This window comes from Oncorhynchus mykiss, chromosome 20 (genome assembly GCF_013265735.2).
Source record: "Oncorhynchus mykiss isolate Arlee chromosome 20, USDA_OmykA_1.1, whole genome shotgun sequence".
Lineage (NCBI taxonomy): Eukaryota > Metazoa > Chordata > Actinopteri > Salmoniformes > Salmonidae > Oncorhynchus > Oncorhynchus mykiss.
The window spans coordinates 13,391,144-13,409,653 of record NC_048584.1 but is presented as its reverse complement, the minus strand read 5'-3'; the positions used below and the strand labels follow the sequence as shown (position 1 = coordinate 13,409,653).

The following is an 18,510-nucleotide window of genomic DNA, read 5'->3' as shown; positions in this document are numbered from 1 at the left end:
ATCCTGGGGGGCAAAATGCATTTGCGTCCTCCACCCGTAAGGTTCAACTGTTCCATTATCTTTTGAATTTTGTAATAATTGCCCTGACAGTGCTCAGTGATATATTCAATCGTGTGTGGATCTTCTTGTAGCCATTACCAGATTTATGAAGGTCTATGACCATCTGTCTCTTTTGAATTGCCAGTTCTTTTGTTTTCTTCATGGTGTGGGATGACAGCGGGATATTGCATGTGTGTTACATCATTTTTATACCCTAGTTAAACAGGAAGTGATGTAATTGCTCAATATAGTTCCTTAAGACTTAGATAAATTAAATTCCACTTATTTAAGTTTGTGGTTTAATTTTGGTAGATGTTATTTACAATAATGTTTAAGGGTGCCATTAATTGTGAAACCTTGATTTTGAGGACATTGATTTTTAATGAAATCAATACATTATTTTGGTTGGTTCCATTGAAACATTAATAAAGTACAGTATTTCTCACGTTGGTATTTTGGGTTTCGCTATAATTATATTGTTTATATTTGTTTAAGCATTGTTTGTGCATTGCCAGTCAGAGGTGCCAGTAATTTGAGTCCACTGTACATGAATGAATATATAAAGTGACTATGCCTATATCATAAACAGAGAGCAGCAGCAATGTAAAAGATGGGTTGGGGGAGGCACACAATGTAAATAGTCCGGGTAGCCATTTGATTACCTGGTCAGGAGTCTTATGGCTTGGGGGTAAAAACTGTTGAGAAGCCTTTATGTCCTAGACTTGGCACTCCGGTACCGCTTGCCATGCTGTAGTAAAGAGAACAGTCTATGACTGAGGTGGCTGGGGTCTGACAATTTTTAGGGCCTTCCTCTAACACGGCCTGGTGTATAGGTCCTGGATGGCAGGCAGCTTAGCCCCAGTGATGTACTGGGCCGTACGAACTACCCTCTGTAGTGCCTTGCGGTCGGAGGCCGAGCAATTGCCGTACCAGGCAGTGATGCTCTCGATGTTGCAGATGTAGAACCTTTTGAGGTTCTCAGGACCCATGCCAAATCTTTTAGTTTCTGAGGGGGAATAGGCTTTGTCATGCCCTCTTCACAACTGTCTTGGTGTGTTTGGACCATTCTAGTTTGTTGTTGTGGACACCAAGGAACTTGAATCTCTCAACCGGCTCCACTACAGCCCCATCGATGAGAATGGGGGCGTGCTCGGTCCTCCTTTTCCTGTACTCCACAATCATCCCCTTAGTCTTGGTTACGTTGAGGCATAGGTAGATGTGTTGCTACCTACCCTCACCACCTGGGGCCGGCCCGTCAGGAAGTCCAGGATCCAGTTGCAGAGGGAGGTGTTTAGTCCCAGGATCCTTAGCTTAGTGATGAGCTTTGAGGGTACTATGGTGTTAAACACTGAGCTGCAGTCAATTAATAGCATTCTCACATGTGTTCCTTTTCTCCAGGTGGGAAAGGGCAGTGTGGAGTGCAATAGAGATTGCATCATCTGTAGATCTGTTTGGGCGGTATGCAAATTGGAGTGGGTCTAGGGTTTCTGGGATAATGGAGTTGATGTGAGCCATTACCAGCCTTTCAACGTACTTCATGGCTACGGACGTGAGTGCTACAGGTCTGTAGTCATTTAGGCAGGTTGCCTGTGTGTTCTTGGGCACATGGACTATGGTGGTCTGCTTGAAACATGTTGGTATTACAGACCTAATCAGGGACATGTTGAAAATGTCAGTGAAGACACCTGCCAGTAGGTCAGCACATGCCCGGCGCACACGTCCTGGTAAGCCGTCTGGCCCCGCAGCCTTGTGTATGTTGACCTGTTTAAAAGGTCTTACTCACGTCGGCTACAGAGAGCATGATCACAGTCGTCCGGAACAGCTGATGCTCTCATGCATGCCTCAGTGTTGCTTGCCTCGAAGCGATTTAGCTCGTCTGGTAGGCTCATGTCACTGGGCAGCTCGCGGCTGTGCTTCCCTTTTAGTGAATGAACAGTCATCTCTACCCCTAGACCCATCTCACCCCACCCTATCCCATCGATCCCTACACTCTCTTACCACCCTCACCCAAAAACCCATTCAAACCACTCATGTTCCATCACTTCTCTTACTGTACAAACCACTCGTCTCTTCTCATCCAAGCGTCTCGTCCCCTTATCCCCACCACTGACTGCATCTCTCCTTGGTTCCTACCCTCTCATGCCAAACCCAGAGACCTAACCACTTCATTTCCCCACCACATTGTCACTGTGCGCACACACACACACACACACACACACACAGTAGATTGAGTGCAGTCTTTATTTGAGCGCTCAGCCACTCCGTAGCCTCAGAGAGATCACAGCAAAAAGGGTGGGGAGCAGAATCAAAACAAAAAGTAGTTCAACACATTTAAGTTCATTCATTCATATTCAGTCTCAACACAACCATTTAAAGTGCATTTCAGATTGAGATGTTCCTTTTTTGACAAGCTCACAGTGACAATTACACAGACAGATATTGGATAGACATAAATAATTAGTATTGTGTACAACAGTATGCTCTCAATCGTTAACGTATTGCACATTAAATAACAGTATAGCAAACATGGAATTAAAACAGAAGTGGCAGGAAGATAAACACAAATACATGAGGAAACACAACCGATCCTCTGAGCAGAGTCTCTCCGTTTTAATTTCCTGTCATAGGTGAGGAAAATAAGTTATACAGTACAATGTACAGTCAATGTGATGCTAGCGAGGTGAAAGAAACAGAACAGTCGTCATACAGTACATCTGCCATATTGATTAGTGTATTCAAAACAGACTCATGTTATGGCGTTTAAGTTCACAGCAGTGATGTCAGACGACAACAAAGCAGAAGATTATGGACCTGAACCCAGTCCTCACTGTCCATAAGATAAGTGGCCAGGACTTTCTAATTACCAAGTGACCTGACCAGAAGAATACATAAAAAATAAAATAATAACTGGGGTAGTGATAGCCCAATTTTTTCTTGGCAGGTCACAAGGTCGGGGACAAGTCTAGGCCCCCACATCTGTGAAATAGGAGGGGGGGGGGGGGGGGGGGGGGGGGGGGGGGGGCGACAATTGCGTTCCAAATAGCACCCTATTCCCTATATAGTGCACTACTTTTGACAAGGGCTCATAAGGTTCTGGTCAAATTGTGTGCACTATAAAAGGGAATGGGGTGCCATTTGAGATAATGAGGGACATTAAACAGATCGTAATGAGCAGCAAACACATGCCGCTGTTTACAATGTAATTTCATGAATTAAACTACTGTTTCAACATTTCCAGTTTAAAAAAGAGGAAAAAAAGTAAAATGAGCTTAAAAACTGAGATTTGTTCTAAATTCGTGAAAAGCCGAGCAGCACAGCAGCAGATCTACTTAAGACTGCTCACAAGGACAAGGGGGCACACCAGAGTGCATTGAGACGGCAGCAAAGCAAATCTGAACACTTGAAATTCAAAACGTCAGAGCTGAGACAACACTGGAAACATAGCTTGGCCTGCTTTTTGAATACAGAGGATGCTTCTGTAGTGAGACAGACAAACAGGTTTGCCCTTCCCAGTCAGAACAGGTTGTCTGTGTGAGTCTGGGACAGTGAATACTAAGTGAGGCTGGCATGCTAACATCTGATAGCCTGGAAGAGCATAATGCATCCCTGTGTTGAACCCAGTAGAGGGGCGGAGGAAGCCCCACTGGCAGCCAGATGCAGCAAGGAGTGGGAATCACCTGTGAACCCAAGGCAGACCTCCTTCCTCTTTCAGCAACACAGCCAGGCAGTGGGACCAAGCTCCAGAACCACACTCATCTACATACCAAAATGTTATGTTCAGGACTACGGGAAAGGAAGTCACAAAAGCAGGCACTTCTGTAATACACAAGAACAGCAAGAGTGCTTTACGGTGAATACTGCTACGTGATGCTATCCCATGCAGTCATTTTGAGGGCAAGTTATTTACTTGACATTTGTTTAATCTACATACCATAATATGGTAAGCCAAGCAAAGCTAGACAACCGAAAAAATAATAATGCATGACTAACAAGTCTCAACCCTTCTCAATAACTTTAAGTCACTCCTATTTCGGGGGTTTTGGGTGAGAAATTCTCAGAAACAAACATGTTAGGGCTTCTGTTAAGATCTCGTTAACATTAAAAACGAAATATTCCTTCCCCCTGCACATTCTAAATCCTTTAAGTCAAGGACTCTGACTGTCAAACAGGAATTGATTAAATTAATATCTTCCTCATCCCGACAAACCTCAAATAGTTTGTTTGTTTGTTCATCATTGAAGAGATTAAATGTATAAAAAGTATTTGGTTCTTATCTGGGTGGGATTGGAAGCAGCCGTGCATTCCAAACAGCAGAGTTGTTTTGGGGTGACGTTTAACAAGTCCTGAGGCAGATTCAGATCAGGGTGATGTTGTACGCATGCGTTGTAGGGTTGCTGCAGAAAGCACTTCAAATCGCTTGACAAAAACGTACAAGGTGAGTGCTCGTGATGACCATTATGGGGCATGGCTTCCAATCATTTAGGAATGGGAAGACAAATACTTGGTGGCAGCAAAACAAGTGTTTCAGATATCATGTACACTTACATCTGCCTTTACATATGCCCATAACGAGAAGGATTCATGGAGGCAACCAGCTCATTGCCCATGACTAATGTACCACTGTGACTTATCTTCCATGACTAGGGCACAACTGTGTTGCATAGAAAAACATGTAAAGCTTTAGCTGGGGAAGAAGAAATGCCAAATTAAGTTACAGAAATAGGCATTTTTATTCTAGTCTTTGAGATCGTTTTGACTGGGTGACGTTCTGCTCATTCTACAACGTACACTCAGCCAACTGACTTGGAATCAAAAGATCAGTTATGACATCAAGGAAATAAGGACCTGATAGGTCAAGGGTACAAATGTGCCCATTGGTTACTACTTAAAGCTCTCAAGGACTAAACATAGTAACAGACCAGGAAGTAGTTAGACATGATGGCTTTGAAGAAAAGCAAATGAGTCATTGTGTCCCTCTCCATCCTCCTTGACACTCTGCCCCACCGTGATGCACTCATTGTAAGTCTATCACCTTGAGGAAGGAGTGAGAGAAGTAGTAGTGAACAATAAAAACTATAAAAAATGGAGAGTTAAGTCTCAGCAGATGTCAAAGGAGCATGCCTGGCCCTGCTGTCGACAGGGACACACTGAGCGTGTGCGTAACCCACTCGACATCCTCACACCCCTCCACTGTGCCACTCAGCCGCGTTACCATGCCAACTGGATCCGACTCAGAATCATTACGGAATCACGTGGAAGTTGCCGCCAGCCTCTGCATTACACCAGCAACATTGTTTCATGCTAGGAAATTATTTATCTTTCTTTCTGTCCCCTTCTATTCAGGGACCTGGGCCTGAAGCACGTCTGCTGTGTAGTTGGGCTGAGAGGCTGAGCTCTTCTCTGGTGCAGCCTCATTAAGGTAGCATGTGGGTGACCCTCTACCCACAGACCTAACTAGACCTGCTCATGATGGAAGCACAGGGGGAACAAAGGTGGCTCAGAGAGCACCAATTGCACAAGATGGCTCTTCTGATCTCTTTGTTGTCCCCGTGTCGCAATCAAACTGCACCACCACACAGACAAAGACAGATACAGACTATCGGTAGACAGAAGAGTACAGTGCAACATACAGCTACTTTTGAGAGTGCACTTAAAAACGTAAGGCATTCTCAGGGTACAAGGCAGAAATAATAAAGGTGTTTCAAAACCAGAGAACACAGGGGGCTGCTGCGGGGAGAACGGCTCATAAACCATGTGTTGTATTTGATACCATTCCAATGACTCCGCTCCAGCCATTACCACGAGCCCCCCCCCCCCCAAATTATGGTGCCACCAACCTCCTGTGAGAGACATAATACTGGCTGTGTAGCAAGGGGAACTTTAGAACATCACTCAGCAAGTAGAATTCCCCCCCCCCCCAGTTTAGCCAGAGGGACAATATCTGAAGTAACAAACTATATTCTCTAGTCTATACAACCAAATGTTCCCCTTCAAGTCAAGAGATTCTCTGTTCCTGTAACCGTTCCACTGTGTTATATTGCCTTAATCCCTCTACCACAGTTACGCAGAGATTATATCAGGTAAATTAAAGTTCCCGTCTACAGAGAAATCAAAGTTCTACTGAGCCCAACCACTACATACAGGCAGTTGTTCAGTAAGTAAAGCTTGACATGAACTTTCTTAGCCACATGTCCTTCAGACAAGTAGAACTGTTTTTTTTTTACTTGTCCGAAAGCTCAAGTCACTTGTTTATCTATTTGTAAGGTTAAAATATTCAGTGTTCAACGAAAATCTTGACAGCATAGGAATTACTTGTCAATTAAGCTATTAAAAAATATATATTCTTAGACTTTGGCAGAATTACATGGCCAGTATTGTACATGGCCAGCATTGAATAGGAGAGGATTTTAGTGCTTGCGAGACGGTTTTACAAACGGAGTATGCAGAATTGGTTTCATCCACTGTGCACACGTATCAACTACGTGTCCGACATTTGCAGTTATACACGAGCGCGGGTCAAAGTATATTTTAGGCCATCGGACATTACATTAATACATGCTAATAGCTAAATAGTTAAGTAGTGAGAACAAGCCAATCTACACTGTTGTATATCATTACTTTACCTGCTGCGCAAATGTAGCTCTCCTCTGACAAGGTGATGCAAACTTTTCCAGCATTTTCATTGTCGACCAAAAATGAGCTGGGCAAATAACTCACTAACTAGCAATGAATATCAACATGTGCACATGCGGCTTGCTTTGATCTCAAAAACGCATCTCGTGACTGCATGATTGAAAGATCGCTTGTGCCCGTCAATGCAGGCCTACAATACTCTAAAGCGCTCTGCAGAGATTAGGAGGACACTGATCCAATTCGCCTAATTGTTTGTGATTTCTTTTATACTAAACATTTTTTTTTACTTGTCCAGTCGGACAACTTAAATCTACATTCTTCATAACCAATTTTTTTTGGGGAAAGCAGACAAGCATTAATGTCGAGCCCTGTAAAGTTCAACCCAACTGAGTATGTATAAGTAACAATAAATGCTATATTGGGGCCAGATAACGCGGTGTTCCTAAGCATGTTCATTATCTTGGGAAAAGTTTTGGCAAGAAAGTAAAGTTGCAATTGTAGCTTGTTGGGGCTGGAGGGAATATAAAGTTAAGCATCCTGCCAGTTCCCACTTTGAAACAGAACTTCACAAAAACAACAATCTATTTATCTGCGTACAGATAGTGTTGAAGCAAGTTTTTTTGGGGGGGATAAACAATAAGGTGTTATGCTTGACTTCTTCGTCTGAGACGATATCAAATGTGTACATGGGACAAAAGATTTTTATGACCTTGAGTGATTCTTATTGGAAGAGGTTAGATAAAATATTATTTTGGGTTATATATAATATATAACCTAAAATAATATTTTAAGTCTGCATGTCATCCTTTCTCACAGGGTAGACATGGTAACCTTACTAAGGGGAGGTCGGAAGCCTCTAGAAGAAGTCTGATCTTTTGGGTCTGAGTGGGTAGAGGGTGGTGCTGAATGGCCTTACTAGAGGGCACTGTTTGAGAATTGAGAGAGAGCAATCAGTGGCCCTTTGGCTTGGGGAGTCGTAAGAGGGTGGGAGGGCCTAGACCTCTGGCCTTGAGACCACCACTCTCTGGTTCTCTGAGGCCTGGAGTCTGTTTGGGTGCTCTGGTCCGGGGGAAGGCGGGCAGGGTAGGGCCCAGAAACGAGGCAGAGGACTGGGGTGTGGAACTGTAGCAGGGTTGACCTCTGGAGGCAGGTGGGAGCAGACTCAGCCTGAACTGTGGAGCTATGTGGCCCGGCCTGAGACCACCCCTACCCTGGATTCCTCTCACCACCCTGGGGAAGCCTGCCATGGACATCTGGGTGGTGGTGGTGGTTGTGGTGGTGGGGCCTTCATGTGGCCTCTTAGGGATGGAGGCTTTCTTCAGAGAGCCGGGGGACTGCGAGAGACAAGGTGGAGGGATCCTTTTGGCTGAGTCCAGCCTGAGTCTTGATCCAGGGTGGGGAGGAGAACATGTCTGGCCCTCCAGACCCTCAGAGTCACTGATCTTCAGCTGGGTGCTGAGCAAGAGGCTAAGTTCTTCTGAGCCAGGGAAACAGCCAGCAGGAGGGGTGGAAGCAGGGCTAGGGCAAGCCAGGCCAGAGCGGGAGCTGTGCTGGGCCCTGCTGGCCAGACTGTCCCCCCAGCCACAGCCAGGGTTAGAGGAGGCCAGCTCACTGGGGGCCTCTGTGTGGGCTGAGTTTGTTAATCTTTCCTGGGAGTGGGGTTGGTGCACCCTGTTGGGCCATGGCCTGGAAGGCTGTAGTATTTGAGGCTGGGGGAGGAGAGAAACATACGTTAAGCATCTAAAACGGTATATAAACAAAACTAGATCTAGAACCATTGTACTCCATCATAACAAAAATAATCAACTCTAAATCATTTCTGTTCTTTGGCTTTTGAAACAAATATTTTGTACAGTCTTTAATGCCTAAGCAATGTTTTTCCCAAAACAGCAGTGTCAGTCTCTTGACAGTTGCACAACAAGCCCACAATTCCCACGAGGCTGTACAGTGTGTACCGTAACGCCTCTCCCTTTTCTTACGAAGGTAGAGAAAGAAACAGACTGCGCCGCATTCAACACATGAAACGCCGTCGGAGATGGCGCTTTTGATTCCGGGGACTCTTTGGAGTCTGCAGCCAGGCTTGTCACAGTGCTGCTGCGTGCTCCAGTACAGTAGTCGCAGTCTCTCTGCACTTATTAGCCATGATGTACCGATGCAGAGGCTGGGTAGGAGAGGTCACCATCAAAAGAGCCCTCCTCCTGCCTGCAAACTCGCTCGCTCGCCTGACTACATGTTGCTTCCTCCGATGACAAATAAGGCAGACATAGGATGGCAGTAGCTCTCCCGGGCCGTGTCTGCCGCCATGCCAGCACATCCTTAATTAGTGAAAAGGTTAGCGTGCACGCCCGGGCATCAGGGGCCTACTTCAGCCCGCTCATGCTTTTTGGGTGGGGAAGATGGCCTCATACACACCTACCTGTCAGTCAAACAGAGAGAGAGAGAGAGGCAGTAGACAGGCTAGCTGACTCAAAGGGAATTATTCTGTCAGTTTGGAGGGTGGGAGTTGGAGTTGAAGTTGTGTATTTGTCACAGCTGAAAACACAACAACAAATCCCCATGGAGAGGAAAGGTGAGGACTTACCTGCCCTTTTTGGGGCGTTTATCGGCATGGCCAATTAATTAAGGCCGATTTCAAGTGTTCATATTCGTAATTTTTGAACACCAATTATGGCCGATTACATTGCAATCCACGAGGAGACTGCGTTGCAGGCTGATCACCTGTTACGGGAGTGCAGCAAGAAGCTTAGGTAAGTTGCTAGCGAGCATTAAACTTATAAAAAACAAAATCAATCTTAACATAATCACTAGTTAACTACACGTGGTTGACGATATTACTAGTTAACTAGCTTGTGCTGCGTTGCAAGCAATCACAGCCTACTTCACAAAAAGGGTGATGATTTAACAAAAGCACATTAGCTTAAAAAAAAAAGCACCATCGTTGCACCAATGCCTTTCTTAAACTCAATACACAAGTATTGAGGGAAAAAAGTATTTGATCCCCTGCTGATTTTGTACCACCGTTTGCCCACTGACAAAGAAATGATCCGTCTATAATTTTAATGGTAGGTATTTGAACAGTGAGAGACAGAATAACAAAAGAATCCAGAAAAATGCATGTCAAAAAATTTATAAATTGATTTGCATTTTAATGAGGGAAATAATTATGACATAACATTGAAGGTTGTGCAACGTAACAGCAATATTTAGACTTAGGGCAGCCACCAGTTGGATAAAATATGGAACGGTTCACTGAAAGAAACAACATTTTGTTTCTAAATGATAGGTCATTAATATGGTCAAATCCAGAAACTAAGGTTCGTATTTCTGTGTGTTTATTATATAATAATTAAGTATATGATTTGATATTTGATAGAGCAGTCTGAGCGGTGGTAGGCAGCAGCAGGCTCATAAGCATTCATTCAAACTTGACTGCGTTTGCCAGCAGCTCTTCGCAATGCTTGAAGCACAGCTCTGTTTATGACTTCAAGCCTATCAACTCCTGAGATTTTGCATTATTTAAACCAAATTGAACAGGTTTCCTTATTTATTTAAAGTTAAAATAAGTTAATTCAGTATTGTTGTAATTGTCATTATTACAAATAATAAAAAATGATGATTAATCGGTATCAGCTTTTTTTGGTCCGGTATCGGCGTTGAAAAATCATAATCGGTCGACCTCGAATACGAACATAATTGAAGGAGTGAATAGAAGGAAGCCTGAACGTAATGAAAATATTCCAAAACATGCATCCTGTTTGCAACAAAGCACTAAAGTAATACTGACAAAATGTTCCTGAATAAAAAGGGTTGTTTGGGACAAATTAAATACAACACATTACTGAGTACCATACCATACATAATTTCAAGCATAGTGGTGGCTGCATCATGTTATGGGTATGCTTGTAATCATTAAGGAGTGGGGAGTTAATGGATCTAAGCACTGGCAAAAACCTGGTTCAGTCTGCTTTCCACCAGACACTGGGAGATGAATTCGCCTTTCAGCAGGACATTAACCTAGAACACAAGGCCAAATTTACACTGGAGTTGCTTACCAAGAAGGCAGTGAATGTTCCTGAGTGGCTGAGTTACAGTTTTGACTTAAATCAGCTTGAAAATCTAATGCAAGACTTGAAAGTGGTTTCACAGAGCTTGAAGAAGAAAAAAAAGGGCAAATATTGTACAATCCAGGTGTGGGAAGCTCTTAGAGACTTACCCAGAAAGACTCACAGCTGTAATCACTGCCAAATGTGATTCTAACATGTATTGACTCAGGTGTGTGAATACTTATGTAAATTACACTGAACAAAATATAGAACGCAACATGCAAAGTGTTGGTTCCATGTTTGATGACCTGAAATAAAAAGGTCCCAGAAATCTTCCATATGCACATTTGTCCTTTGTCAAGATAATCCATCCACCTGACAGGTGTGGCATATCAAGAAGCTGATTAAACAGTGTGATCATTACACAGGTGCACCTTATGTTGGTTACAATAAAAGGCCACTAAAATGTGCAATTTTGTCACAACAAAATTACACGATGTCTCAAGTCCTGAGGGAGCTTGCAATTGGCATGCTGACTGCAGGAATGTTCACCAGAGCGATTGCCAAATAATTTAATGTTAATGTCTCTACCATAAGCCGCCTCCAACTTATTTTTAGAGATTTTGGCAGTACGGACAATCGGCCAAACAACCGCAGAGCACGTGTATAGCGTTGTGTGGGCCAGCGGTTTGCTTATGTCAACATTGTGAAAAGAGTGCCACAAGCTACGGACAACGAACACATTTGCCTTTCATCTATGACAATTTGAATGCACAGAGACACCATGATGAGATCCTGAGGCCCATTGTCGTGATAATGCACGGCCCCATGTCACAATCTGTACACACTTCCTGGAAGTGTCCCATTTCTTCCACAGCCTGCATACTCACCAGACATGTCACAAATTGAGCATGTTTGGGATGTTCTGGATCGACGTGTACGACCGAGTGTTCCAGTTCACGACAATATCCAGAAACTTCGCACAGCCATTGAAGAGTTGGACATTCCAGTCAACAGCCTGATCAACTCTATGCGAAGGAGACGTGTCACGCTGCAGGATGCGAAGGATATGTCACGCTGCATGAGGGAAATAGTGGTCTGATCCACACGTCTAACTTTCTTTTTTTAAAGGTATCTGTGACCAACAGATGCATATCTGTATTTCCAGTCATGTGAAATCCATAGATTAGGGCCTAATAAATGTATTTCAATTGACTTTTTTCCGTATATCAACTAAGTGAGTAAAATCTTTGAAATTGTTGCATTTATATTTTTGTTAAGTGTAAATATCTATTTAATTTTCAATAAAGTGCAAACATTTCTAAACATTTTCTTATGGAGTATTGTGTGTAGATGGGTGAAAGAAACAAAAATTCAGTACATTTTGAATTCCTGCTATAACAACAAAATGTGGAAAAAGTCAAGGGGTATGAATACTTTCTGAAGGCACTGTAAATGTAGTTATTCTTTTTGATCTGTTGCACAGTGATCTGTGTACATAAATATTCACATGTATAGCTTTGAGCTTCGACATCTCAGCAGATCAGATGCCTCAAAGTTTAGCCTTACCAGTCCAACTTATTACCACGATTCATTGACTATGGAGATGAATTCAGTAGTCCACACTGCCACCCGCTGGCCGCCGCTTTGTACTACACCACCTTGCCCATTTTATATTTAAATAATTTAGCACAGTTTTATCCAGAGTGATTTACAGGAGAAATTGAGATTAAGTGCCTTGCTCAAGGGCACAGAGATTCACAACGGGATTTGAACCGGCGACATTTCTGTTACTGGCTCAACACTCTTAAAATGTGAAGGCTAACTGCCACTGGACCTAGCCCATCCTCTGGCACTGTGCTTAGAATCATTTACACACCACACTCCCCCTTATGTTATGTATTGGGCCGATCTCTGGCTTTAATGTCAATGCTGCTTTGATGGTCCTGGGGCTATTTCAACAGGAAAAACATTTTCCCCTAGAGTCCAGATAGTCAGGGACAGCAGGGACAGGTTCAGTCAGCAGGGTTCGGGACCTGAGAGTAGAGGGGCCCCTGGCCCCTTTAGTAGTCTGCAGACTGACTGAAATGGGGGAGGGATCTGGCCCCTGGAACGAGGCTTCATAAATAATGGATGACAACTCAAGGGGATTAGGGAGTGGCAGCTAACGACAGGTGACACAGCTTTCTTGAGCCCATCGCAGCAATGGAGAGAAGGGGAGCCTGGTTTATAAAGCCCAGCAGGTGTTTCAAGGAGGGAATCACCTTGCCTTCCCCTCAAAGCCAGAGAGGGACACAAGTGCATGCGTGGGTGGGTGGGGGGATGGATAATACCGCTCTACTGCCAAACCAGAGCTTTCCACTCATCCACTCCCACCATCTCGCTCTCTGCATTCATCACCTCTCCACCCGATCACTGAGGTTGCAAATACTGCTCAGCTCCGCTAATTTTATTTTAATTCTTGCACGTCTGAATTGACTCCAAACACATTCGAAATATGACAATGGATACCCACAAGCAATTTCCAACGAGCACACAGGACTTCAATACTAATTAAAATTATAATAAAAAGGAGAGGGGGAAAATACACTTTCAGACCATAATGGAGTCTGACGGATGACGAGACATGGGGGAAAGAATATACATTTGTGGATCGGTTCCATCTATCAACTTCCCATGCATTCACCACAAAAATAACATGGAACCATGCAAAGAATTTTATTGCCAATGAAGGCCATAGAGATATGTTCAAATAATTTGTTTATGCGGACAAGTTCTTGCCTGGTTTAGATCGTATCTGGTCGCAAATATATCAGTTTGTCTCTGTGGATGGTTTGTCCTCTGACAAGCTTCAGTGTTCCTCAAGGTTGCATTTTAGGACCACTATTGTTTTCAATATTATGCCAGCTTTTGATGAGGTCATTTGGAAACACAATGTCAACTTTCACTGCTGTGCAGATGACACACAACTGTACATTTCGATGAAACATGGCGTTTCAGACACATGGATGGCGGCACATTTTATTATTATATTCGGACAAAAGAGATCTGCTGTTTGATCTGACAATCTCTTTGGTTGTAGTCTTTTTTTTTTTTTTTTTTTAAATACACCCTGAAGGATCTCAGTGTTAACTCTGCACCCTGATCTCGCTTTTGACAAACACATCACAAATATTTCAAGAGTAGCTTTTTCCCCCATCTTTATAACATTGCAAAAAAAAAACTAAAAATGACGCAGAAAAGCTCACCCATGATTTTCTCACTTCACGATTAGACAACTGCAATGCTCTACTTTCCGGCTACCCGGATAAAGCACTAAATAAAACTTCAGTTAGTGCTAAATACGGATGCTAGAATATTGATTAGAACTGCCCAAAAGGTATCCTATTACTCCAGTGCTAGCCTTGGCATCCTGTTAAGGCTAGGGCTGATTAAGGTTTTACTTAGTCTCAACCTTGAAGTTTTTACTGAAGACTCATCTCTTCAGTAGGTCCTATGATTGAGTGTATTCTAGCCCAGGGGTGCGAAGGTGAACGGCAAGGCACTGGAGTGATGAACCACCCTTGCCGTCTTTGCCTGCCCTGCTCCCCTCTCTCCACTTGGATTCTCTGCCTCTGACACTACTACGGGGGCTGAGTCACTGGCTTGCTGGTGCTCTCCCATGCCTTCCCTAGGCAGGATACATCACGTCTTGCCAGGCTTTATTCGCTACACTCCACTTAAGTGGGTTGAGTCACTGATGTTATCTTCCTATACGGTCTTGCACCCCCATCGGGCTCGTGTGGTGGGGGAGATCTTAATGGGCTATACTCCGCCTTTTCTCAGGATAGTAAGTTAGTGGTCTGTTGATATCCCTCTAGTGGTGTGGGGGCTGTGCTTTGGAAAAATGGGTGGGGTTATATCCTGCCTGGTTGGCCCTGTCTGGTGTATTTCGCCTGTCTTATCTGGTGTCCTGTGTGATTTTAAGTATGCTCCCTCTCTTCCCTTCCAGTGAACTTGAGCCCTAGGACAATGCCTCAGGACTACCTGGCCTCAAGGCACCTGGCTGTCCCCATCCCCAGTCCATCTGGTCGTGTTGCTGATCCAGTTTCTGCTGTTCTGCCTGCGGCTATGGAACCCTGACCTTTCACCGGACCTGCTGTTGAGAGAGTCTCTCTCTCACACACACACACACACACACACACACACACACCACCTGCTGTCTCGACCGCTGAATGATCGGCTTTGAAAAGCCAACTGACATTTACTCCTGAGGTGCTGACCTGTTGCACCCTCGATAACCACAGATTATTATTTGACCCTGCTGGTCATCTATAAGCGGTTGAACATCTTGAAGAATGATCTAGCCTTAATGGCCATGTTCTGTTTTAATCTCTAGGTTTCTTCCTGGGTTCCTGCCTTTCTAGGGAGTTTTTCCTAGCCACCGTGCTTCTACATCTGCATTGTTTGCTCTTTGGTGTTTTAGGCTGGGTTTCTGTGTAAGCACTTTGTGACATCTGCTGATGTAAAAAGGGCTTTATAAATACATTTGACTGATTGAGTCAAATCAGTTGCTGTAGGTAGTCTGCTTTTCTGGCAAAAAAAAGATTAACTAATCTGACTGAATTATAAATTGCTCTGGAAAGAAGCAGCTTCTAAATAACTACAAAGTAAATATAGAAAGGTGGTCGATGCAAAACCAGACCTGTCGGGGGAGAGGTGGAGTGGCTCGGGGAGAAAAGAGGGAGAAAGGGAGATAGCGCGTGAGAGAGAGCATAGGAGGAGGAATGGAGGAATGAAGAATGTAGGAAGGAAGATGTGAATTGTTGTCAGAGTGCAGGCGATGCAGGGTGACCTGATAGAAACACAATGGGAAAGAAGCAGCCTGTCAAACACAGGTGAACTGTAAGGTCAAACTGCACCAGGGAGGGAAAACAACACCAGACAAAGGATAGATACGGGCATCATCAGACCAGAACCAGGCATTCCTCATCATGCAGATGGGATAGATGGAGGGAACAGAGAAAAGGAAAGAGGGATGGTTTGGGAGAAATATGAAAGGGTACTGTACCACGCTGTATCGCTGATGTAATGCACAAGCTGTTCCACTCCTTGCCAAGGTCAGTGTGGGAGAGGCAGAGGGAGAGAAACAACAAGGAAGAAGGGAGAGAAATAGGAGGAGAGTGATTTAGGTTAGGTTGATGGAGGAGTCCAGAATGGATGAGGGTCATCAGTCCATTCTTCATTAATTGATTGATCACACACAGGTATGTTTTACTACACAAAGAGACTGAGGCATGTTTGGTACATGTGTACCATACACACACACAAGCATGTTCATTAAGAAATAGACGTGTTCTGTGCCGTTCAATGACACACTGATCTCTCGTGGACAGAGGCAGGTATTGTAGCATCTTTCAACAGAGTGTGGGATACAAAGACTAACAAGGAACTTTGTCACTGATCATTTGGGCAAAATCACAATTTTGGCAGGGGTGTTTGTGTCTTTCAAAGTTCGGAGGGGTGAGTTGACATTTGGCCCATGCTTTGGCTGAGAGTTTACTTTAAGGGGGGGTGGAGACTTCGTTAGTCTCGTTTCTCATACATCTCCACCCCCAAAACCTAATCAAGCATCTGACTCAATTACTCCAAATTTTAGTTCTGTGTTTCCGAGACTAATGACACACTGACAGTCTTCAATTACTCACAGCGCAAACACCTGGAACACTCACACTACCATGCATAGAACACACACAGTCACTGGCAGTTATCCTCTTCAGTTACTCCCTCTAGTTCCCAGTTGCTCCTAAAAAGAGCTATGGCATCACTCAACCAATGGAGGGTGAAGAAAATTCATTAAAAAATGAGTTCAATTACAGAGGGAACTATTCACTCATTAGCAGATGTGCGTGGAATGTCGCTCGACTGAAATGTGTGGGATCAAAGAGGCACCGCTCTGTCGAGCGTGACGGAGAGAACTGCTGATTCTGGGCAGGGATGAAGAGAGGGATGAGGGGATGGAGGGAAACAAAGGCTGGGGAAGTTTTGGGCCTGAGTTGAGGGATACGGCCCCATAGTCCTTGGCGACAGGCGTCTAACCAAGTCCCACAGATGGAGATCAAAGGGCAAAAAGGAATGAATTAACGGAGAGTTTTTCCATCTCTCGCTCTCCATTTTGTCGTCATTTTCTCTCTTCTACGGAATCTGTCCATCTTTTTGGTGTTAACCCATTTCTCAGCATATTGTAGGCGTCACTGTGCTTTGACTACATTTAAAAAGAGACTAGTGAGGAGACTGGAGCACTTAAGACTCTTCAGAGAGTTCTTACAATGAAAATGCCATGGCTACACAATAACAGTGGGTGCTCGAGAGATTACTACCAAGGCAGATTGTGGGTCTCAAGTCTGCTCTACAGGTCAAGTATCGGACTGGAAGAGCCTTTCGACATGTCAGCCAGTTTGAAAACTAGAAAAGTGGGTTGCGATGCCGACATGTAGCGAGCAACAGAGAAAACAAATCCGTGACCAATTGAGGCAGCAAAAAGAGAGCTAACTGGAGAGGATAGAAAATGATAACTAGAAGGGAGAAAGAGAATTTGCACTTGCTTGATTGTCTGGGTGTAGCCAGTCAGCATTATGCTCTAAGACTCTAGGGACTGAAGCAGGGAGGCAGGGTAATGGCATGGGGACACAGATGCAAGGCTCTATAGGGTATGGGTGGCGAGGGGTAGGGATGAGGTGGGGGGCACTGTTAGGGACTCACTCTGTCTGCTGTGGTGGGGCATGCATGCCCGCAGGGTCCCCTGGTGAGAGCGCTGCCAGGGAGAGAGGAAAGGAGCAGGCAGAACACCCTGTGCAGAGAGAAGACAAACACCAGAGGAAATAACACACACCAGAGAACAGAGAGATAGACAGAGAGGATCGAACCCAGCCATCCCTCCGTGGAGTCGGTAAGTGAGTGATTGGTCTCCAGTCACACACAGGGATGGCATCTTAAGAGGAACAGAGGTGTCCTGGCATCTAAGGATCATGGATTGGTGTGTGTGTGTGTGTGTGTGTGTGTGTCAGTAAAGACCTACAGTGTCTTCAGAAAGGTATTTATACCCTTTGGCTTATTCCATTGTTGTCTTACAGCCTGAATTAAACATGGATTAATAATTAAAATGTACAAATACCCTATAACATGACAAAGTAAAAAATATATATTGAAAATGAAATATACACTGAACAAAAATAAAACGCAACATGCAACAAGATTTTACTGCGTTAAGTTCATATAAGGAAATCAGTAAATTGAAATGAATTCATTAGGCCCTAATCTATGGATTTGACAATTTGACATGACTGGGAATACAGATTGCATCTGTTGGTAACACATACCTTTAAAAACAATATATTTAAAAAAGTAGGGGTGTGGATCAGAAAACCAGTCAGTATGACCACCATTTGCCCCATGCAGCACAACAAATCTCCTTCGCGTAGAGTTGATCAGGCTGTTGATTGTGGCCTGTGGAGTTTTGTCCCACTCCTCTTCAATGTCTGTGTGAAGTTGATGGATATTGGAGGAAACTGGAACACGCCGCGTACACGTTGATTCAGAGCATTCCAAACATGCTCAGGTCAAGCCCCTGGTGAGGACGACGAGCACGCAGATGAACTTTCACTGAAGTTTTCTGACAGTTTGTGCAGAAATTCTTTGGTTGTGCAAACTCTGTTTCATCAGCTGTCCGAGTGGCTGGTCTCAGACGATCCCGCAGGTGAAGAAGCCGGATGTGGAGGTCCTGGGCTGGCGTGGTTACACATGGTCTGCGGTTGTG

At 44.2% G+C, this 18,510-nt stretch overlaps 1 protein-coding gene across 5 annotated transcripts in view; it reads right to left on the bottom strand.

Annotated features, from left to right (window-relative positions):
• Positions 1-3,436: 3,436 nt before the first annotated feature.
• Positions 3,437-18,510, bottom strand: part of LOC110499014 (serine-rich coiled-coil domain-containing protein 2) — a 90,010-nt gene continuing 74,936 nt past the window's right edge. For 3 of the 5 annotated variants that reach the window (XM_021575811.2, XM_036955856.1, XM_036955855.1), the window contains exon 10: positions 3,437-8,381. In XM_021575811.2, coding sequence (XP_021431486.2) covers positions 7,623-8,381 — 759 coding nt within the window. In that variant the 3' untranslated portion in view covers positions 3,437-7,622. Of the gene's footprint in view, positions 8,382-15,765; positions 15,806-17,456; positions 17,545-18,510 lie in introns of all 5 variants that reach the window. The other 2 variants (XM_021575813.2, XM_021575814.2) reach the window with 2 other exon arrangements.